Source organism: Gouania willdenowi, chromosome 3 (assembly GCF_900634775.1).
Source record: "Gouania willdenowi chromosome 3, fGouWil2.1, whole genome shotgun sequence".
NCBI lineage: Eukaryota > Metazoa > Chordata > Actinopteri > Blenniiformes > Gobiesocidae > Gouania > Gouania willdenowi.
The window spans coordinates 30165555-30184932 of NC_041046.1; the positions used below are offsets into that span (position 1 = coordinate 30165555).

At 37.7% G+C, this 19378-nt stretch overlaps 2 protein-coding genes across 3 annotated transcripts in view; one reads left to right on the forward strand and one right to left on the reverse strand.

Annotated features, from left to right (window-relative positions):
* nedd4a (NEDD4 E3 ubiquitin protein ligase a) overlaps positions 1 to 19366 on the reverse strand; it is a 29750-nt gene extending 10384 nt beyond the window's left edge. Inside the window, exons 1-9 of one of the 2 annotated variants that reach the window (XM_028443174.1) lie at positions 19180 to 19366; positions 16081 to 16154; positions 14525 to 14603; positions 14383 to 14421; positions 14239 to 14292; positions 3165 to 3215; positions 2706 to 2767; positions 2495 to 2597; positions 1 to 164 (exon numbers count right to left, since the gene is read on the reverse strand). In XM_028443174.1, the coding sequence (XP_028298975.1) occupies positions 1 to 164; positions 2495 to 2597; positions 2706 to 2767; positions 3165 to 3215; positions 14239 to 14292; positions 14383 to 14421; positions 14525 to 14603; positions 16081 to 16154; positions 19180 to 19224 (671 nt within the window). In that variant the 5' untranslated portion in view covers positions 19225 to 19366. Of the gene's footprint in view, positions 165 to 2494; positions 2598 to 2705; positions 2768 to 3164; positions 3216 to 8725; positions 10458 to 14238; positions 14293 to 14382; positions 14422 to 14524; positions 14604 to 16080; positions 16155 to 19179 lie in introns of those variants that run through there. The other variant, XM_028443173.1, reaches the window with a different exon arrangement.
* The window catches only part of prtga (protogenin homolog a (Gallus gallus)), a 69175-nt gene continuing 68833 nt past the window's right edge, over positions 19037 to 19378 (forward strand). Inside the window, exons 1-2 of the mRNA XM_028443178.1 lie at positions 19037 to 19276; positions 19351 to 19376. The gene's annotated coding sequence lies outside the window, so the exon portion shown is untranslated. The remainder of the gene's footprint in view (positions 19277 to 19350; positions 19377 to 19378) is intronic.

Genomic DNA, 19378 nt, shown 5'->3' on the forward strand with positions numbered 1-19378 from the left:
TGTAATATGGGTCGTTGCCACTGCGTAGTCCGGGTCTCATGATTCACAAAGTAGATCCTGCCCAGGTTGTCCTGTCGCTCTTCCCAGCCAGGGAGCAGAGGAGGCAACAGCTGGCTTTGTCTGGGACCCGACATGTCCTGAGACTCCAGAAGTTCCCAATCGCGCTGTACAACATATATAATATTTAACAAAGCATGGCAGCATCTGACAGGGCTTCACTATTGAAAGAAAATCTATCAAACCATTTCAGCAAAAACACAAATAATTAGGTTTTTTGACAGTTATAGCAGTTTGCAGTTACAGTGTAAGGAATAAAGTTTTTGATAAACACCAAAAATATATTTAAATACAGTAATTTTCAGACTAAGCTGCTACTTTTTACCCACGTTTTGAACCCTGCGGCTTAAACAAAGATGGGGCTAATTTGTGGATTTTTTTTCCGGTTTTACTAGTTTCATCATGCCACCAAAAAATTGAACTTTGTCACAATAGACCAGAGGTGTATTCCAGAAAGTGGGTTATGTTCAAACTCTGAGTATGTTTGGGCTCAAATGAGGGAAATTCTCAGTATTCAATTTCTGAGAGCAAGTTCTATTATGAGTATGTCACCATGGTAACATTCTCATTCTCATACTGAAAATGCTCGCTGGAAGGTTTAATGTACCTTGACACTCTGACACACAATAACATCACACACTACAGACGTGCGCTCACATTGTGACAAATGTTGTGTGCTGCTTTACAGTTTTTTGCAAACTGTAGTTTTCTTTATAAAATCGTGGATGCGGAGTACTTAGTGAAAGGCTCTCAGAGCTATCAGATACGTTGATCTACATTAAAATGCCTACTGACGTCTGTAGTTAAATCACCTGTATACAAACCTGTGCAAATGTAAAGGGGGATATGTCAATGGCGCCACGGGTAAGGAAGCGTGCAGGGAAGTGGTTTGAATCTGACAGACGGACTCCGGAGACTACATTACATTCAAAATCAATATCAATGACGCAACGTCAATTGGCCGTCACTGTCTGTAGAGCCGAGGCTGCACTGAGAGGGCTGCACACTTCCTCTACTTACTGGGGTGAAATGGAAGTGTCATAATTTAAAAGGCGTATTCAAGAAGTACAAGTATATTTTAAGTGAACTTATCTTTTAGTAACCCGTAAGTTGATCATTTAAACCGTAATTACAAGTGGAGTTTTCCATGATAAGTGCTATATACTATACGTACGGCCGGTGAAGAAGTGATCTGCCCTCTCTTTGCAGCAGCCCGATCTCTGCAGACACATTCTATTCATATTATTCCCTTGTCATCACTGGAGCGATGAAGTGATCAAAAAGCGTGACAATGGTCAAGCAACTCATCCTGGGCGATTTAAGCGACTATAATCACTGAAGTGGCATTCTGTGTGAATGCACCTTTAGGACAGGCTCGTAGTCCACAAACACCTGCTTATTTCACCCATCGGGGTCAATAAATCACTCTCTTCCAGGTGGAAGTTTGTGATTATGATGGTTTTTTTTATCATGCTCGTGCACATAAGTAACCCAAGGTTTACATACTCAGGGTTGATTGAACCACTTCATACCAGCTGTAATGAAATCAGATACCCAGAGTTTCCCATGGCGGGGTATGTTGACCCAGAGTTTATGGATAGACTGAGTTTGTTGAACCTCCTTTCTGGAATACCCCTCTGGTGGACCAATGAAACTGTTAACACTAAATCGTTTGCGCTCCCACTGAATCATTCTGATCGGTCATTTTGTCATGCACACACCCTCATCATGGCAAGGACATGGAGAAATAAAAAGCTTTCAAGTTGTCACACAGAAAGAGAGAGAGGAAGTGCTGTGGCAGCCTCAATGAAGGAAACAATAAACAGCATAAATGTTTAGTTTGTTTAGAAGCGATTGCGTTCATATTCTGACTCAGAGTCCGGATTCGGTGTGATCGCTGTGCGGTAGTTCTCGGTAAAAAGAACTGACAAAGCGGTGAATCAGTGTGGTTCCAGTAAAAAGTGACCATAAAAAGCTGTAAATGGACTGATATGCAGATGTGGGGCAGTGATGAGGTAACTTCATGTGGAGATGGAAACTCATCAATTGAAACACAGAAATCTGCTATAAAGCGCACAGAAGTATATCAGTGCGTCTACCTCCCCGTTCGGATTGGCTGAGTCGTCTGAAAGGCACCCTCATCAGCCAATAGAGACAGGCCTATGTGACGATGCAGCCTTTGTATGAATTTTTTGCAGAAAATTGCTAAAATATTGGAATCCGGCCAATAAAGTAGTATAATATAATATAATACTTATTCAATGTTTTAAAAAGGAAACTAAATGGATTTAACTCAGAGTTGTCCTTTAAAAGAAAGGTCATGGCGTGAATGAAACTAACTGATTGGCTTTACACTGAGGCTTCTCTATTAAAAATAGATGATCTCTGCAAAGAACATTCATGCTTAAGCGGATCTTTTAATGAAGTGATTACTTACATCCGTGTCCTCAGTGGGATCAACAGTTTCTTCCTCTGAACCTGGGTTTTTTGGTAGGTAGGTCATTTTGAGGCGCAGATGACCTTTGACTCGGGACTTGTGGCTGCAAAGAGGAGAGATTAAAAAAAATGAAGGAAGCTCACAGGTGAATGTGTTTTGGACGGATTATGAAAAATAAAAATAAAATGTAACTTAATATAATAATGCCAACCTTCGTGGGTGAAGCAGAAAATCCTTGAATGTATATGGTCTTTCTGTGTTAGGATTTTCTGTCTGAGAAAACAAAAACAAAATGCTAAAAGAAATAAAAATATCTTTGATTGTTCACTTTGACTGGGAATCACAAACACAGTAAACCTAAACATAGCTTCACATGAAGTGACAGTGTACAATGGGGGCTAATTTGTAGGTGTTTATAATAAAACATAAGCAGAAAGGTATGATAAACATGACAGACATTGTTTCCAAAACCACTGGCAGTGACGTGGAACAGACACTTAAATGAGGGCATCCACATTTGTATTTACATGAAGTCAAGGGTGAGATTGAGGTTGAGTTCATGGGTGAAAAGAAGACTCCAACAACAAAGAAAAGAACTCACATGAACTTGAAAATTTAACCAGATACAAACATACAAGAGTAAAATGGTTTATTGCAACCACTGACTCACTGGGATCTGATTTAAGGGGACGTCCACCTGTCCCAAGAAGTCATCACGTGTCTGACGAGAAGAACATGGAGAGAGACAAGGTCAAAAAACAAACTCATGTCAGACATTTCATGTTAGCTTTCCTACAGAATAGTTCTATAACTTGTAACAACCACACAGCGACGTGTTTTTAAACCAAATGTAATTTCTTTCTGAAGATTTTTGCAGGATTAGGTTCTCCCCTAGACTTGGTCCCACTTAGTTTAACAAACCATGAACACATGTAAATTAATATCTGAAATATCTTGTTCAAATTGAAAGACAATCCAATAACATTCGGCCCTTCATTACTGCAACAAGCAGGAAGTAAAGGAAAGCTTTACCATCATTGGTTGTAGCTACAATGTATACATTAAGAATTATACACATTTTGACTTCCACGGGACCAAAACAGATCTAGAACAAATGCAGTCTGAAAAGGCCCTGACAAGTTTCAGTTCATTTAAAAAGTAACTAAATACCAAAACCACTATTTAATTTAACAACATCTGGAAAGGATGGTTACAATATAATAGACAACATAGATCTGACTTTGTGTAGGACTTGCTGAACTGTGTGAATGTTCTTGTAAAAAAAATTTTCACTGTGTCGCAGTAGTTTGAGAAAGGTATTTATTTACAAGGAAAATTTGAAGATATTTATTGGAGGGACTTAAAGAGTAATTAAACCCCTGCTTTCTGCTGACCTGGCACTTAGGGGGAAATTCAAAACCTGCCTTGATTATGGGCGTTACTCCTGACACAGTAAGACACGCCCACTCAGTGCACAGTAACATTTGTGATCAAATATGACAATCACACACACACAATCCCCACGTGAAGCTGCACACACAACACTACACACACTATGACTGGCGTTCCAGCCAGTCATAGTGTTCATGGCTCAGCAGAGGCCGGAACGCCGCTTACACACGCAGGAAGACGCACACATGCGACAAGAACGTCTGCGCACTCGCAAAGACAGACAAGACTACAAACACGATGTGTCTGTAAATGCACAGATGGTTTTAGATTTCAAATTGTCATAGTACTAAATATTCTGTGGGTCTTAAAACCAGTGAAAATCACCTAAAACGCCTGGCAATATAGGGTTGGCTGTTCTGAAAATGGCTGGCAGTGAATGAGTTAACTACACCCCTGTTTGAAGCTACAACTTTTTTTCTCTTATTATTACTACTTTCTATTTGATTTGTTCAAATTTTATTGCAAATAATCTTTTATCGAAGTGTGGACTTTCAAGGACAAACAGTTTGAAAGAATTAAGGACAAATGACAAATGACTGTATGACTTTGTATCTAGTAATTTTTACACTGTGGAAAAGACAATAAAACTAGCGCCTGCAATCTGCAATCTATGGTGAGTTGGTCATATTGAGAATTGTAACTAGAGATGTATACTGAGTAGTTAGTTGGCAAAGCATAAATGTCATTTGGAGATTTCATAGGATAGACTGGGAGTGTTTTAACTCCTCAAGGAGCCAAAACCTCTGGGTTTAGTTACTCTTCAATCTCTAGCAAACAAACCCGTCCCATCCTACACTGGGTTAAAACAGAGGCCCACCTTTGCATAAGAGATGCACTAAAATTCTCCTCTGAACAATGAGAGCAAACACACTTTATCTATTATTTGGGTGTATATTTAGTGCCAGCCCACATAGAAACCTTTGTTAAGTTTCTTGCTGGGATGTACAAATAAAACTTGTGCACTTTTAATAATTTTCAAATTCGCAAATTCAGTGCATGTCGTGCAGCTTTTACAGACTTGAGCGTAAAAAAAAACTAAAAAGACAATCTTTCACAGGAGTTACGGTAGTTGGAGACCAATTAAACATGTGAAGCAGGTTGCACAGTCTGACAGGAGGCCATGGTGTTTACATTTACAAATATAGACGGAGGCCCCTTGTCCTTGTATTGAACTGAGCAGCAAAGTTCAAGCTGAACAAAATCTCCAAGTACATCAGTAGTGGTGTTGGAAAACATGTTTATTTCAATGGTATTCAAAAGTGGAAGACTTTGATAATTAAATGTACAGCAGTTCCCTCAATGTTACACTTATTTATCTAAAGGTGAGTTATAGGTAAATTATTTAATTTCCTTTAGAACCATATTTTATTAACTTAAAAAAGACACTAGTGCCAACATTGATTTGTTATTATTCTCAAATATTTTGCCAGTTTTCTTTTTTTTTTTACTCATACTTCATCGAGTCACTGTTAATTTTATTTACTCTCTTGAGTCTATACAAAAGGGCTGAGACAAGATGTTAAAATAGCCAATCAAAAGACATCTGTCATCAGTCTACTAATAACATGGTTCACTACAATAAGTCTACAATCTACTTGTTCTCAAAATTGAAAGATGAGTTAATGTCCGTCTGTCGTAGCACGTTAGCATAGAAATAATTTCACCAGTAAAAGTTGTACCTGGCCTTCTGCCTTTGGTATGGTATTGGCTCCGGTAAAATATATATTTTTAATTACACATTTTTACTTTACAAGATACATCCATATAGGTACATCTAAATTAAAATAAAATAAATATCCAGAAATAAAAAAGGAGGGAACACAGTTTTTCAAGTCAAAACCACAAATGGGTAATTAAGTCTAAACTATTAAACTACTGAACATGTTATTTAAAAAGTTGATTCTGTACACACAGTGGTAGTTAGTAAGCAGTATCAATGCCAGTCATCAGCAACAGCCAAATATTTTTAACAGGTTTAATTCAGCTTCTGAAATAATTGTGAAAGAAATGCAGTGAATTAGCTTAAAGCGTGAGTGCCAGAGGTAATGGTTTTTTGTTTTTCAATATAGACACTGTTCTGCTGGACACAATCAGAAACAAAATTCCTCTTAAAGACTGGACTTTAGGTGTAGTGTTCCACCTTTGTGGAGAATTTTTTTTTCCTTGGCTTCTTTCATGCCAAAAGAGTAATCTCCAAGTATGTGGTATCGGTCTTTAAGAAATCTCAAAGACTTTAGACCACATGCAGCGCTCATCAGCCGACAAAACCACAGAGGAAATTGTTAGTTTGAATCATGATCTACATTAAAACACATATCCTTGTATCCTCTGTTGTGAAACACTGTTGTACTAAGCTAAACATTAACTCCAGTGAAGGGTTATGGGGGCACTGCAGATAAGACGTATTTAAACTCCACAACACTGCTAAAACATTAACCACATTTTTCTTTAATTCATTTGCAGTGCTTAAGATAAATTCTAACTGCGATTGTTGTAATTTGAACAACTCACAAAACTCTTCACCACATTTTTTTTCTTTTTAAAGGAAGATATCCATAAATTAAACAGTTTATATCCTATCTTTAAACAATACTGGACTGGGAAGATCTCTTCTATAGAACATCTTGATTGTTTGTGTGTCACATGATCCTTTTTAGCACTGCAATAAAAGAAGGAACATTTCTGTAGCCATAAGTTCAGTCAGCCAGTAACTGATTACAAAACTTTCCATTTCTACTGTTAGTCATTCTTTATCTCCCTCACATGAGAATAAAAGATAACATGCATCCTCAAAGTAAATGCTCATATTATTGGAGTATTTATATTGTTATGCCAATGCTGTGATTTGTTTTTCTACTGTATGGAAAGGCTCAGGCATTCATTTATAATTTAAAAAATGTTAGAAAAAGGTATTTCCTGATTTAAAGCTGCTGGAGATGGAACGTTTTTTTAATCAGATAAATACATGGTGTAGGTCTAATTAGGGGTGTCCTGATCCGATATTGATATTGGTTAGATATCAGCCAGAAAACTAATATCGAATTTTATCGGACTGCATCTAAAATCTCTGATATTTATCATAATATATTTATTCAATTGTAGAATAGATATTATGTTGAAGATTAAATGTATGTAACCACTTGGTTAATAATAAATGGGTCAGTTTTTCTCATACCTACTGTTGCTGACTATTCTTTGTTTGTGTAACATCACTTGATCAAGCCTTTTCTAACATTCCACACTACAAAATATGTAATAAAAGTATGTATGATTCATGCTGATATCGTATCAGATTGATATTGGTATCGGCCAATATTCAAGCCTGCAATATCAGTATTGCATCGGCAGTGAAAAAGTTGTATCGGAACATCATTAGGCCTAATAGATCAAATAAATCAAAGATTTTCTCAAAAAAAACGATGCAGAGGTTGAAATTGCCACTCTGAAGTTTGTTTTCATCTCCTCCATAAACACAGCATTGCATTGTGAGATGTAAAGTCCCATAGAAGGATGCATAGAAGTGCTATGCCTCCATTCTTAACCTGATTTAATGCGTTTCTTCTTGTCTCAATGTCTTGTTTCCTTGTCTGTCGAATGAAGTAAAAACTCTTCTACGCATCGGTCTATGGGACTTCACATCCCACAATGCAATGTGCGAAACGTTTTCAAAGCCGTCATCTTTTTCGAGCAAAATGTTTTTGATAAACAGAGGTCTATTTTTCACATTACATTATATCTATCATTAATATTTATTTTAATAATTTTCAACAAGATTGAGAAGCTAAATGCATATGCAACTAAAATCCAGATTGACAAGTGTAAATCATTATAATTACAAATATAGCAAAAGGTAAATGCTTGAGGACACAGTCCTACTTGACAACCTGCTTAAACGCAAAGCACAGAGACACCTAATACTTCATAAACACTGCCTGTCAGGGGCACCCGCAGGGAAGGTAGCACACCACGGTTCTTTGGGAAAGACACACATTAAAATGAGCAGAGACAAAGGGAGGACAATACACAGACAAACACATCCACAGATGGCAAGTTTGACTGTGTGCTCCTCTCTTATCGTGCTGTTAAATTTGAATCCAGGGAACTGGGCTGTGCTGCAGACCACCAGACTATCTGGAGTCAGGGGGAATATTTCAGAGGCTCTTTATTTATACCAGCCTGGGGCACCACTTTTCCCACCACTAAATTTAGCCATGGTAAATACTCAGGGCAATTACTCATAGCTGCAACAGAATAAAAAAAAAGTCAAACAATTCTACTGTCAAGGTTACACACCAACAAGCAGACTCATACACTGATACGCAACTTTTCCTTGATATCGAAACATTTCTTTGAAACTGATATTCGGATGGATTTACTGTGACGTAACCAAATCCTTGAGAATGTTTGTCCACATTGGGCTTGTTAATTGCATGTCTAAGCAGGAGAGATGGTCTCAGTTACTAAATGTTGCTCTTCACTTGCAGTGATCCTAATGGTTGACTCTGAGTAAACAGTGTTTTTAGAGTTGGAATGGCAGCAGCGAGAAAACAAGGTTGGATTTAAATTTTATTGCAGCACAACATCAATGCATTACAGTATATATCAGCGTAGCTTTAGTGAAGCAGTCAGACCTGCGCCCTGTGGAATCCAACCCAACAAGTTTAAGGACCTGGCCCTTGAGCGTCGAGTATCTCGCAAAAAACAGATCAATTTAGCAATAGTTCGCTAGTTAATCAAATGGTTTCAAAATATTTAGATTGACTGAACCTTAACACTCACCTTGGAGTTTTGACGAGGGCTTTTTGCTGTATTATGTCCTTTGTGGTTTGTTTTAGCATCAGAACTTGAATTAGGCAATTTAGCTGGGCAACAAGGAGACAAATGAATGTGCACATGAGGAGAATAAGTGCTGTTGAGTTTTGGATTTGAAACATGACATAATATTCCAGTGCTTGGGTAAGGCACCTCCAAGGAAAAACTCCTCTGTATTGCATGATGAAAGCTGCTCCCCTCTGGCCCTCCCTGGCCTTTTTCAGATGCACACAGCTTGTGGTTTTTATCAGAAGAAAACAAACAAGCAGAGGTGCTGCGGTACAGTTTCTTGTGACTGTCAGGTTTACTCTCCGCGTGTCCAGCAAAATGCCGTGTCTCAGTTGGAGCTCCATTTCCTGATACAATTGGTCTTTTCTGGGCAAAGTGCAGTAGCATTTTGCTAGAGTGCCGATTTGAACTGTCGAGAACAGATGAGATATCCATTGTTTTACTCCTGTCCTCCATTTTGTATTCTGGCTCATCCTGTAAAGGAATATTAAATTGCACCATATGTTTTGTGTCCGCACAGCTTCCTGTTGGGTAACAAAGGCCTTCGACAGATGTGAACTCTTTGCACGTTGTGTCCTCAGTAGCAGATATCTGAAGAGATGACTGATCTGACCCATTTGCTGTTTTCAGGACAGGCAGAGCAACGGGACTCACTGGAGAAGCAGGTGGAGTGCTGCAAGGGCTCTTGGGAAAAATAACCAATGACGAGCACCTCCTCAGCGGGACCTTGGCTTTGGAACGAAATGCTCTACTCTCCTGAAGAGTTTTGTGCTTTTCTGGAGCCTCAAGTTCAAAGATGCTACTGCTGCTACAGTATCCTGCATCGCTGGCCATGCTGCTGCTACACGAACCTTTATCAGAGCTGGTGCCTCCTCCGCTCTCATTTGCTCCAGGGTCCCCATCTTCTAAGCTCCCATTTAGATCTCCATTGAGCTTTCCACGGGGCTGCAAGGAGATCTGCAGAATGCTCTTCTTACTACATCCTGCAGGATTAACCCTGGGTATGAATACTGAAGAGTAGCGACTGCTACTATAGTCTGGTGACAGGGGAGTCACCTTCAAGTGGACAGAACTGCACGCCAGACTCTCTGCTGGGCTGGGAGCTGGCGCACTAACACTACTCTCCTCACCATAGCTGCTGAGGGTTTCTGACAGAGGGTCCGTGTTGCTTCTCCGTGACGCAAAATGCAAGCGGAGCCGGCGTGCCATTCGCTTAACTCCCTGATCCCTGTTGTGCCGCTAAAAGCTTCATGATCAAACTTGCTTGCAGAAATATAGCAGAGCAAAGCAACTGCTCTGACCTGCTCTGTGATCACAATCATTAGTGGCTGTACATTGCCAAAATAGCTCTGGTGACAACCTACATTCCTCTCCTGGGTGATCTTAACTTTTAGTTAGAGGCAGTCAGTGGTCCTGTTTTCAGACATGATCCTTAGAAGTGGATAAAATCACCTGATTGGCCCTTTGAAAAAGCCCAAACTGTAAACAGGAAATAAAGCTGCATTAAAAGAACTTCAAAAAAAAAAATGAGTTTCCACCCCTGAACTATTTTGTAACAAAGGTTATAGTATGTGACCAGATTTCCTGAAAGTCAGAGAAAAACTATCTGAAAGACTGGCACTTATATCGTAAGCGTCATAAAAATAAATTTAAAAAATCAGCCACGAAGTCCTTCCTTTGCTGCTTCTCAGAGTAATGCAACGGTAAGCTGTTGCATCTGCTTCAAGAGGTTCACTCAAGACTGAACTTCCTGCTGCAGCCACGCCTCTAATGTTTCAGCTCCTTGGTGCCCCCACAAATATTTTTACCCAGTGCTATTGAATTACAGGTAATCAAAGAGAAAGACTTTCAAAATACTTATTTTGGTGAATTTTGTCAACTCACACAATGAATCAGGCTCCTGAAAAAGCTAAGACCCTGATACATTTGAGTTACAGGAATTTAAGTGACACTACTTAATGCCAACTTTGCCGACCATCTGTGACATTATATCTGCCCCAGAACGCATGGGAACCAAAGCAGGAGAAAGAGCTGTGAGAGCTACACTGATATGACACTTGCTATTTGACACCTCATGTAACAGTCAGTGCTGATCTGATTTCCTCAACATGCATGCTGACAGTCATATTCTAATGGCAGCCCATTGTGGCAGCACAGGCCTATTTCAGGGCATTACTCTGCATCCGAGTTAGTGTCCTTGTAACGTTTAATGGTAAGAGGCACAGCCAGGGGCAGGGACATGATTCATGACTCTCACTGCTCCAGAGCTACTCATCACCTATTTTTTGAACCAACATGACAAACTGCCAGGAAACCTTTGCGATTGGCCATCAGTCATTCAAAAAAAAAAAAGCTTGAACTAATGTTGGCAGCACTCCGTAAGGGAGAAGATAAATCCTATGACGCACGTACAGCATGGCTACATATTTACTCGATGTCAAAAAGTGCTTCATTATACCAATAATATAACAAATCTAGCCCTAATATACACCAAGACATGCTTCAGTCGTTTATGTCTCATAAATCAGAAGTATTGTCAAAAGAGAATCATTTTTGGAAGAGGGGTTGTTGCTTGCAAAAGATAATAGGAGTTGAAATCCCAACAAACTAAATCCTGACAGTCTGTGTGTGGCAGCGGGCCAGCTTTTATCAGTGCTCTCCCTCCTTCTTTCCTGTAAGAAGAATTGGTGGCCGTTAAGAGGAGGGAAACCATAGCAAACACTTCATACTATTGATGGCTTGGGAATCACATTTATTCATGTACTTTGAGAAGGCTAGAGGAAGCCTGCTACACACAGTAGTGTAGTAATATGTGATATCATTGTGAAGAAGTGTTCCCTATTTAGATTGTTCAGTAGACACGCCAATTGTGGCTGTTTGTGAAACTTCTCTTGTTCACGTCTTTCCAATATCAGAAACCCCCAGCGGGTTGTTAAATGAAAGTAAATGAGACTGAAAGATTTTTCATATTAAACTTGAGGATTTCTTAGGTCACAGCACTAAAACCTGTTTACTTTTTTTTCCTCCTCTTCTGATATGACAAAACAAATACATTTAAAAAAAAAAAACTCACATGACTAAATGCTGATAACTTGATGCTACTGTGTTAAATGCCAAGCTGTGAATAGCACTAATAGTCAAGATAAACAATGTTTATCCTTGGGGAACAGCAGTTATTTACTGAGCATGTCTCATAGGGAAACAACCAACAAGGCCTGGTTCCTTCTCAGACTCTGCTGCCAGCAAAACGAAAATGAACATGTCTGTTCTCTGGGCACAGATGTCAATCTAGGGGCAAAACATAAGAAAAAAAAAACTTCAAGGTATAGAGGAGGATTTTCCCGAAGAAACGCCCTCTCCACTTTTTGAAAAAATGCACATGCACAACACTCTACCTGCCCCCCAAAGGGAACGCCTATTAAACGTGTGCAAGAGAGCGTGCACGAGCCCAGTTTTCCTCGTTCACAGCTCTGTTTACAAGTTTGTGTCGGCATCGCTCTGACAAACTTACCTTCCAAAAGAAGATTTGCACTTTTCCCACTATGTCAGACTTGCCACCGGTAAGCGAAAAGTGCGAATGCGTTGCAAGGAAAACTCGCTAGGGACGAGCACGAACAACAGCCTTATGTAACCATATCACCAGAAGGCTTTACAATTAGGAGGACAAATATTCTTGATGATCCACTTGGAATTTTAAGCCAAAATAACATCCTTCACAATACCTTTAAGATATTATGTGAAATTTACATAAGTATGTGACGGTAGGTTTAACAAAGTCAAGATTTAGTATACTTCACATGAATGTAAATGAATGATTCACAAATGTTAAACTACAAACTGAGCAACAGTTTGTAGTTTTTGACAAATAAGTTAATCTTACCTATCTGACAGTTGAAAATGTGAAAGCTTCGGCTTAAACCTTTTGAAAGCAATGTCGTGCATTTTTGCTGCTTCTTATCACTATTATTGAGTAGACTTTCCCTCATGACAACTCCTCATAGAACAATTAACGACTAAAAACAACTGTTAGCTTGGGGCATAACTGGGCGGCTAAAACATGTTTTTATTCCAATTTAATTCAACTGGAACCGGTTAACAAAAATATCTCCTCTCTAAGCTGAGAGGAGGGGCGCCCGGTGGGGTTTGTAGATGAGTGAACTATGTTCTTCACAGTTTAGGTAGTAAGGAGAATTGGTCTTCTATACATCTGTTTTTGGAAAGTGGTCCTCTTATCAATGTTTTCTTTTTCAGACCATTCTTTGTAAACCTTACGATTGAGAATGTTGAGATGTGTGCGCAACATTCTCGGTCAATAAAATTGTAGAGATGTTATAGATGATAAAGCAAATACATTTCTTATTTCAAAAATTACAGCTAAAAAAACAAGTACACCAGTAGCTGATGATATATCTACATGATAAACAACACCAGCACGTGTGAGCAACAGGCTGTCCTCAAACATCTCAGATTTACCCATATTTACAGCTCAGAGTAATAAGGTGTACATGGTTTTCAACAATATCTCACATGTGATGGCAAAATAAGGGCTGCTGTAACTTTGACTCATAGACAAGCTGAATTTAACCTTTTAACAATGAGACATACCATTACTTAAATTACATATTAACATGTTTAAGAAAGGTTACAGCTCTTTTTTCAAACTTTGTATGCAGCCTATTTACTACACGTTCATATTTCCATAGTTTAGCCCCATTTGGGTTACAACAGAGCCACCAACAATTCAGTATAACATTAGCATTGTTTTTTTATATTGTTCATTTATAATTAAGAACAAGTATAAGGTAGTACATGTACAAAGACATCATGGAACAACATTGTGCCTCACAAAACATGACAAACTCATAATTTAAAGCAAGAGCAGTCGGAGAACTCAAAACTCCACCCTAGCGCCAAATAATCTCTGCCAGATATTCACAGTTATCTAGATCAATATTCCTGATCATGGAACCATGATCATTCACACTTCAAAGACATTTCTATTCTCATTAATAACAATACAGAAGGTTCAAATGTATTGGCATCTTTTCCAAAAATCTCAATGAAATGCGCAATCCATATCTGATCTGGATGAAACTCAGTGGGGTATTTGAAGAACCGACCAGAGATAACTGAGTCAAGTTTTATGAAGATGAGTCAACCATAAAGCAAAATATTAATTTTCAAAATCTCGGCAATGATGAGAGATACGGATTTTTCAAATCGATCCAGAATCAGTATATTGATCTGGATCCCCAATAAGACTTTATAAAATATTCCACGGCATAAGGTTTATTTGGCAGAGGTAATAATAATGCATGTTCCTGGAATTTGTATATAATGTATATAGAGTACATAAATTTCAGTCAACCACAGAAGCTGCTCCTTGCAAATTGAATACAGACTTGCAGTAGCAAGTACGTAAAGAATAAAAATGCATTCCATTTAGTGGAATAGAAAACAGTCAGACTTACTAGGCGGTTCTCATCAAACACCTCTAAAAGCAGGCGATGCTTCCTTGGATCAACCTGCAACATTTAGAAAACAAAGTAAAACCTACTGTATCAGGCAATTATTGTACTGCTTTAACAATCACAGAATCACAGCATTTAACTCACTCTGAAAAAGAATTCTTCATTCCATTTTGGGTGCAGTGTCTGCAACAGCATGGCAAAAAAAAATCAAAAAATCCTGTCATGATCCACTGAAATCACAAAATAAAACACACTCCACTACATAGGCAGAATTTCAAAGATTCACCTTTTTGATTGTTTTGGTCTGAAGACTTGTGATTTCTCCATTTACAGGATCATAAAGGGACAATCTGGTGTATGGATCACTAACAGAAAAAAGAGAGAAAAAAACACAGTCATCTGACATCTATTTTGTAAGATTTCAAGGGTCTGATTTATTTTCAGATTCCTTTATGAGTAGGGCTGTAACAATTCACTCAACTCCCGATACGATTCGCGATACGATTCTCTCACGATTTATTTTACAAAATGAGACTGTAGACAAATGACTGAAAAATATTCAGTTTTTTCTCTTCGAAAATAAAAAAAAAAATACTGTACTATTTTCTTTAATCTTTCATTGTCAAAAGAATCCCTCGATAAACTATGCAAAACAATGCAATTTAATTAAAAATAAATCCTGAATGAAATAAATAAAGAAATAGTGCAAATGAAGAAGAAGCTCATTCATTTAAATTCTGGCTCTATAGTAAACTATGCAAAACTGCATAATAGTTCTTTTTTTTTAAAGTGCAACTGAAAATGTATTTTGTGCCTTAAAAATTTGACTTTAAAACAAATCCCATATCAAATAAATAATGTAAAAAAACAAACTATGGATTTACAGTAATTCATTGTTTCTCCATTTCCTCTCTGTGCCTCTCTTACCTTGGATTTCACATGTTCTTTCTTTCTCACCTCTTTCATTTTGTCTTGGGGAAGCCAAAATGCTTCCACACTTATGATTTTAAACAAGGTGGTTCATCCTGAATTTCAAATTCTAAATAGATAGCACCCTTTGCTGTAAAAAAAATTATTTAAAAATAATAATAATTATTATTTGTTTATTTATTTTTTAAGTACTGCAATTCAATTACAGAGTATCGATGTGAACCGTGACACCTTTGAATCAATTTTTAATTGCCTCACGATTCATCTTTGCATCCCTATTTATCAGTACATAAAATAATCTGTGAACAGCCCACTGACACACAGTAGAAAGAAATGGAGATTTCAATTCATGGAAAATGTAGCATTTGAATATGATAAAAACATCTTGTTTTTTTTTTTTACTATTTTGATTGGACATTATTTTGCAATAAACATGGCACAATTTAAACAAAACATATTTATAGCATCAGGTAAACCTAATTATTTTCGACACAGCACACTGGAGATAAACACTTGGGTTTTTCCACAAACCTTTGATTGTATTTCTCAAAGAGTAACACACATATATTATTGTTTAATTACTGGTAGCAAAAAAAAGGAGTCACATGATATTACTCATCAGAGAGTTGAACAAACTGGCATGCTTCTCTTATTACTAATGTATTAAGTAACAAATGTTGCGTTTGCGCAATGCCAACATGAAACGTGACCATTACACAGTTAGCAGCAGAGATTATAGTAAGTCCACAATAACAATGACACTTAAAACATCTAATGTAATTTAAACCAGAAAAAAGACAACTGATCCAGTCAAACGACTGGAGTGAAAATAATAATGTAGCTTGTAAAAAATAGTCATATTAAATCTAATTTAACAGGTAGATCATGCGCTAAACTCAACTTTCAACTCACCTGGCTCCAAGTATGTCTTTTTTAGCCAACCCAATACCAGCAATCACGTTCACTTTTAGGATTCTGGACTCATCCTGAAATGATCACACAATAGAAGGAGACGTTCAAAAAACATGACAACAAAGAAGAGTAATAAAGTCTCTACTGAAGTGGCATGACCTAACATCACAACACAGGAGCACAAATATACACTAAGTAACTTCTAAATGTGAAAAGAATATCACCTACAGGGATCAAGTCGGTGGAATATTCTACTTAATAGTAGTTCCCCGGTCATAACCACTTAAAAAAAGATAGTTGTATAATTGCTACAAATTGCTACAAAATCACATTAAATTAGCCAATATCCATTTGAAGATTTAATTTTGATATGTTGTGGTGACATTATTTAATAACCATGGTGTACTCCAGTGTTATAGCAGGAGAAAAACCAGGAGAAGAGCAGGGTGTGGTAGGTTAAAGGTATCAGCTAATCAAACACTAACCAGAAGTAATATTGGCCTTTTTTTTACTGTAAATGCTCCCGGAAACCACACTGTAGCTTTCCAGAGGCTTTTAGTGCTCTGTAGGGATTGACAGTGCAGAGAGAGGATAAATGCTATTCATTGTATAAACTTTCATTCAATGTATAAACCTTTTTCCCTTATGGATGTGGCAGCCTTACATATTGAATTGTAGATACTTTTATTACTTATTTTGTCATATGTAGTGTGGAATGTTGATTACTAGGCTTGATTAAGTGATATTACTCAAACAGAGAACAATAGTCAGCAGCGGTTGGTATGAGGAACAACTGACCCATTTATTATTACACAATAAGTTACATTAAATTCAATCTTAAGCGTAAGAATATTCTACAATTGAATAAAAAAAAAAAGAAGACCCTGAAACATAACCTAAAAAAAACCCCCAATACTTCTATCAATCTATCTATAATGCAAGAAATGTCTGCGTGCGTGTGTGTTTGTGGAGCGGTGTTTGTTCGATCTGAAACTTTATGAACTGCCTCTTTGTTCATCCAACCTTCAAACACATACTCATTTGGCCATATTTGACCACTCTACTTAAGCTCCCCACTATATGAATACATACTTCCAATGGGCACTGTACTAGTAATATATATGACTGAAAATTTTAGATGGAGGTCGATATAATCCGATAACCATTTTGTTGTTGCTGATATTAGACCCTTACCTCTAAGTAATGAGAGCCCACAGCATGGCCTGAATTTCTACACAAGTGATTTGGAATTAGTGGTTAGTAAATCAAATCATATTTATATATATGCAATACATAATATTAAGCAAAATAAAACATAGATTTCCTTAGTGTACCAGAAGGCTTAATAAAAGAAAAAGTGCTAAGCATCTATGGAAACTGAAAACAGAAACTTCATCAGTGAATCTGTTTAGGGTTTCAGCCATGACTTCCTTTTGCTCTTGTGTGTGGGACCTCAGTCTCATTAAAAGCAGTATTTTGGGATTATCCAACGCACCATCCGTGCAATTATCATCCTGATACAGTTTGTTTATGAGTTGGTTTGTTTACTATAACTTGTCACAACCCAGTACAGAAAATAGGATAGGAGGACATATCAAAGACAGGATATGGAGCTACACAATAGACTAAAGCCACAAGGAATTGGAAATAACTCGCACATCCTGTGGACAACTAAAGCCATGAGTGGACGCATTAATACCCTTAATATACAGTATGTTATAATCGTGTAATTTTAGGTATCAACGATTAATCAACATCAGTTAATAGTGTTAGTTTGCTGTGTGTCAGCTAGTTGTGTGTCTAGGAGTGTGACAATATCTCTATACAGTGATAAATCACGATATTTATCTAAGTATCGATTTAAAATATAATAATTATACTATAATGGTGTCACTGGTAAGAAAGACCCTGTTTTTTGTTAACAGAAAGCACTATTGGAGATACTCATTTGTTTACATTGGTATGTTGACACTTACCGCTATTTACAGAAATGTTGCACTAAAATAGTGTTACTGTTCATAGGACACTTTTTCAATTTATTGTCTTTCAGAGATATAAAATAAAAAAATTATTTTTTCACTTAATCTTTTTTTTCTTGTCATGTCATAGATTATTGTAGATTGATTTCTGACCAATATATCGACAATTGCAGTATCGCCATATCGTGAGATAATCGTTATCGTGAGCTTTGCATCGTGTATCATATCGCGAGGTACCCACCCCTATGTGTGTCAGTTAGTTGTGTATTAATCTGTCAGTCTGTATTGATGTGTTAGTTTGTTGTGTGTCAATCAGTTGTGTGTTATTTCATGTGTATGTCAGTGTGTTAATGTTAGTCTGTATTGTGTTAGTTTAGTGTGTGTCAGTCACTTGTGTGTTAATGTTAGTCTGTATTGTGTTAGTTTGTTGTGTGTCAGTCAGTTGTGTGTTAATGTTAGTCTGTATTGTGTTATTTGGTGTGTGTGTGTGTGTCTGTCTGTCAGTGTGTTAATGTTAGTCTGTATTGTGTTATTTGGTGTGTGTCAGTCAGTTGTGTTTTAATCTCTTAGTCGGTATTATGTTAGTTTGTTTCGTGTAAATTGTGTTAGTGTGTCAGTCAGTTGTGTGTTAATGTTAGTCTGTATCGTGTGATTTGGTGTGTGTGTGTCTGTCAGTGTGTTAATGTTAGTCTGTATTGTGTTAATTTGTTGTGTGTCAGTCACTTGTGTTTTAATGTTAGTCTGCATTGTGTTATTCGGTGTGTGTTAATGTTAGTCTGTATTGTGTTAGTTTGTTGTGTATCAGTCAGTTGTGTTTTACTCTCTTAGTCGGTATTATGTTAGTTTGTTTCGTGTAAGTTGTGTTAGTGTGTCAGTTGTGTGTCTGTAGCTCGCAGACAGACGGTTTTTTGATCGTATCCGATGTTTAAAGCAGCAGCTACGAAGCAGCTTCCTGCTCAGTTTCCTGTTAACACCACCATGCTCCTCAGGATTCAACTAACTAACTTAAACTATTGAGCTAAGCAGCTAAGCAGACACTCGGTGGCTGATTGTAACCAGTTAGCCATCTGGCTAACGAGGCGGTCACATGACCAGCTGGCTGACAAAAGTCCAAGTTTACCTCGTCCGTCTGAAGTCCTCGGATCTGCGGGGAAAGTGCGGCCATGGTGTCCTGGCCCTGCTTTCTCTTCCCGGAGAGCGACGAGAAGAAGGAGAAGGTGAAAAAAAAAGCGGTATAAAAAAAAAACCAAACGCCACACACACTCACACACCCCTCTGCTGTTTTCTACAGACGCTGTGTTTACGTTGCTTCAAAGAGT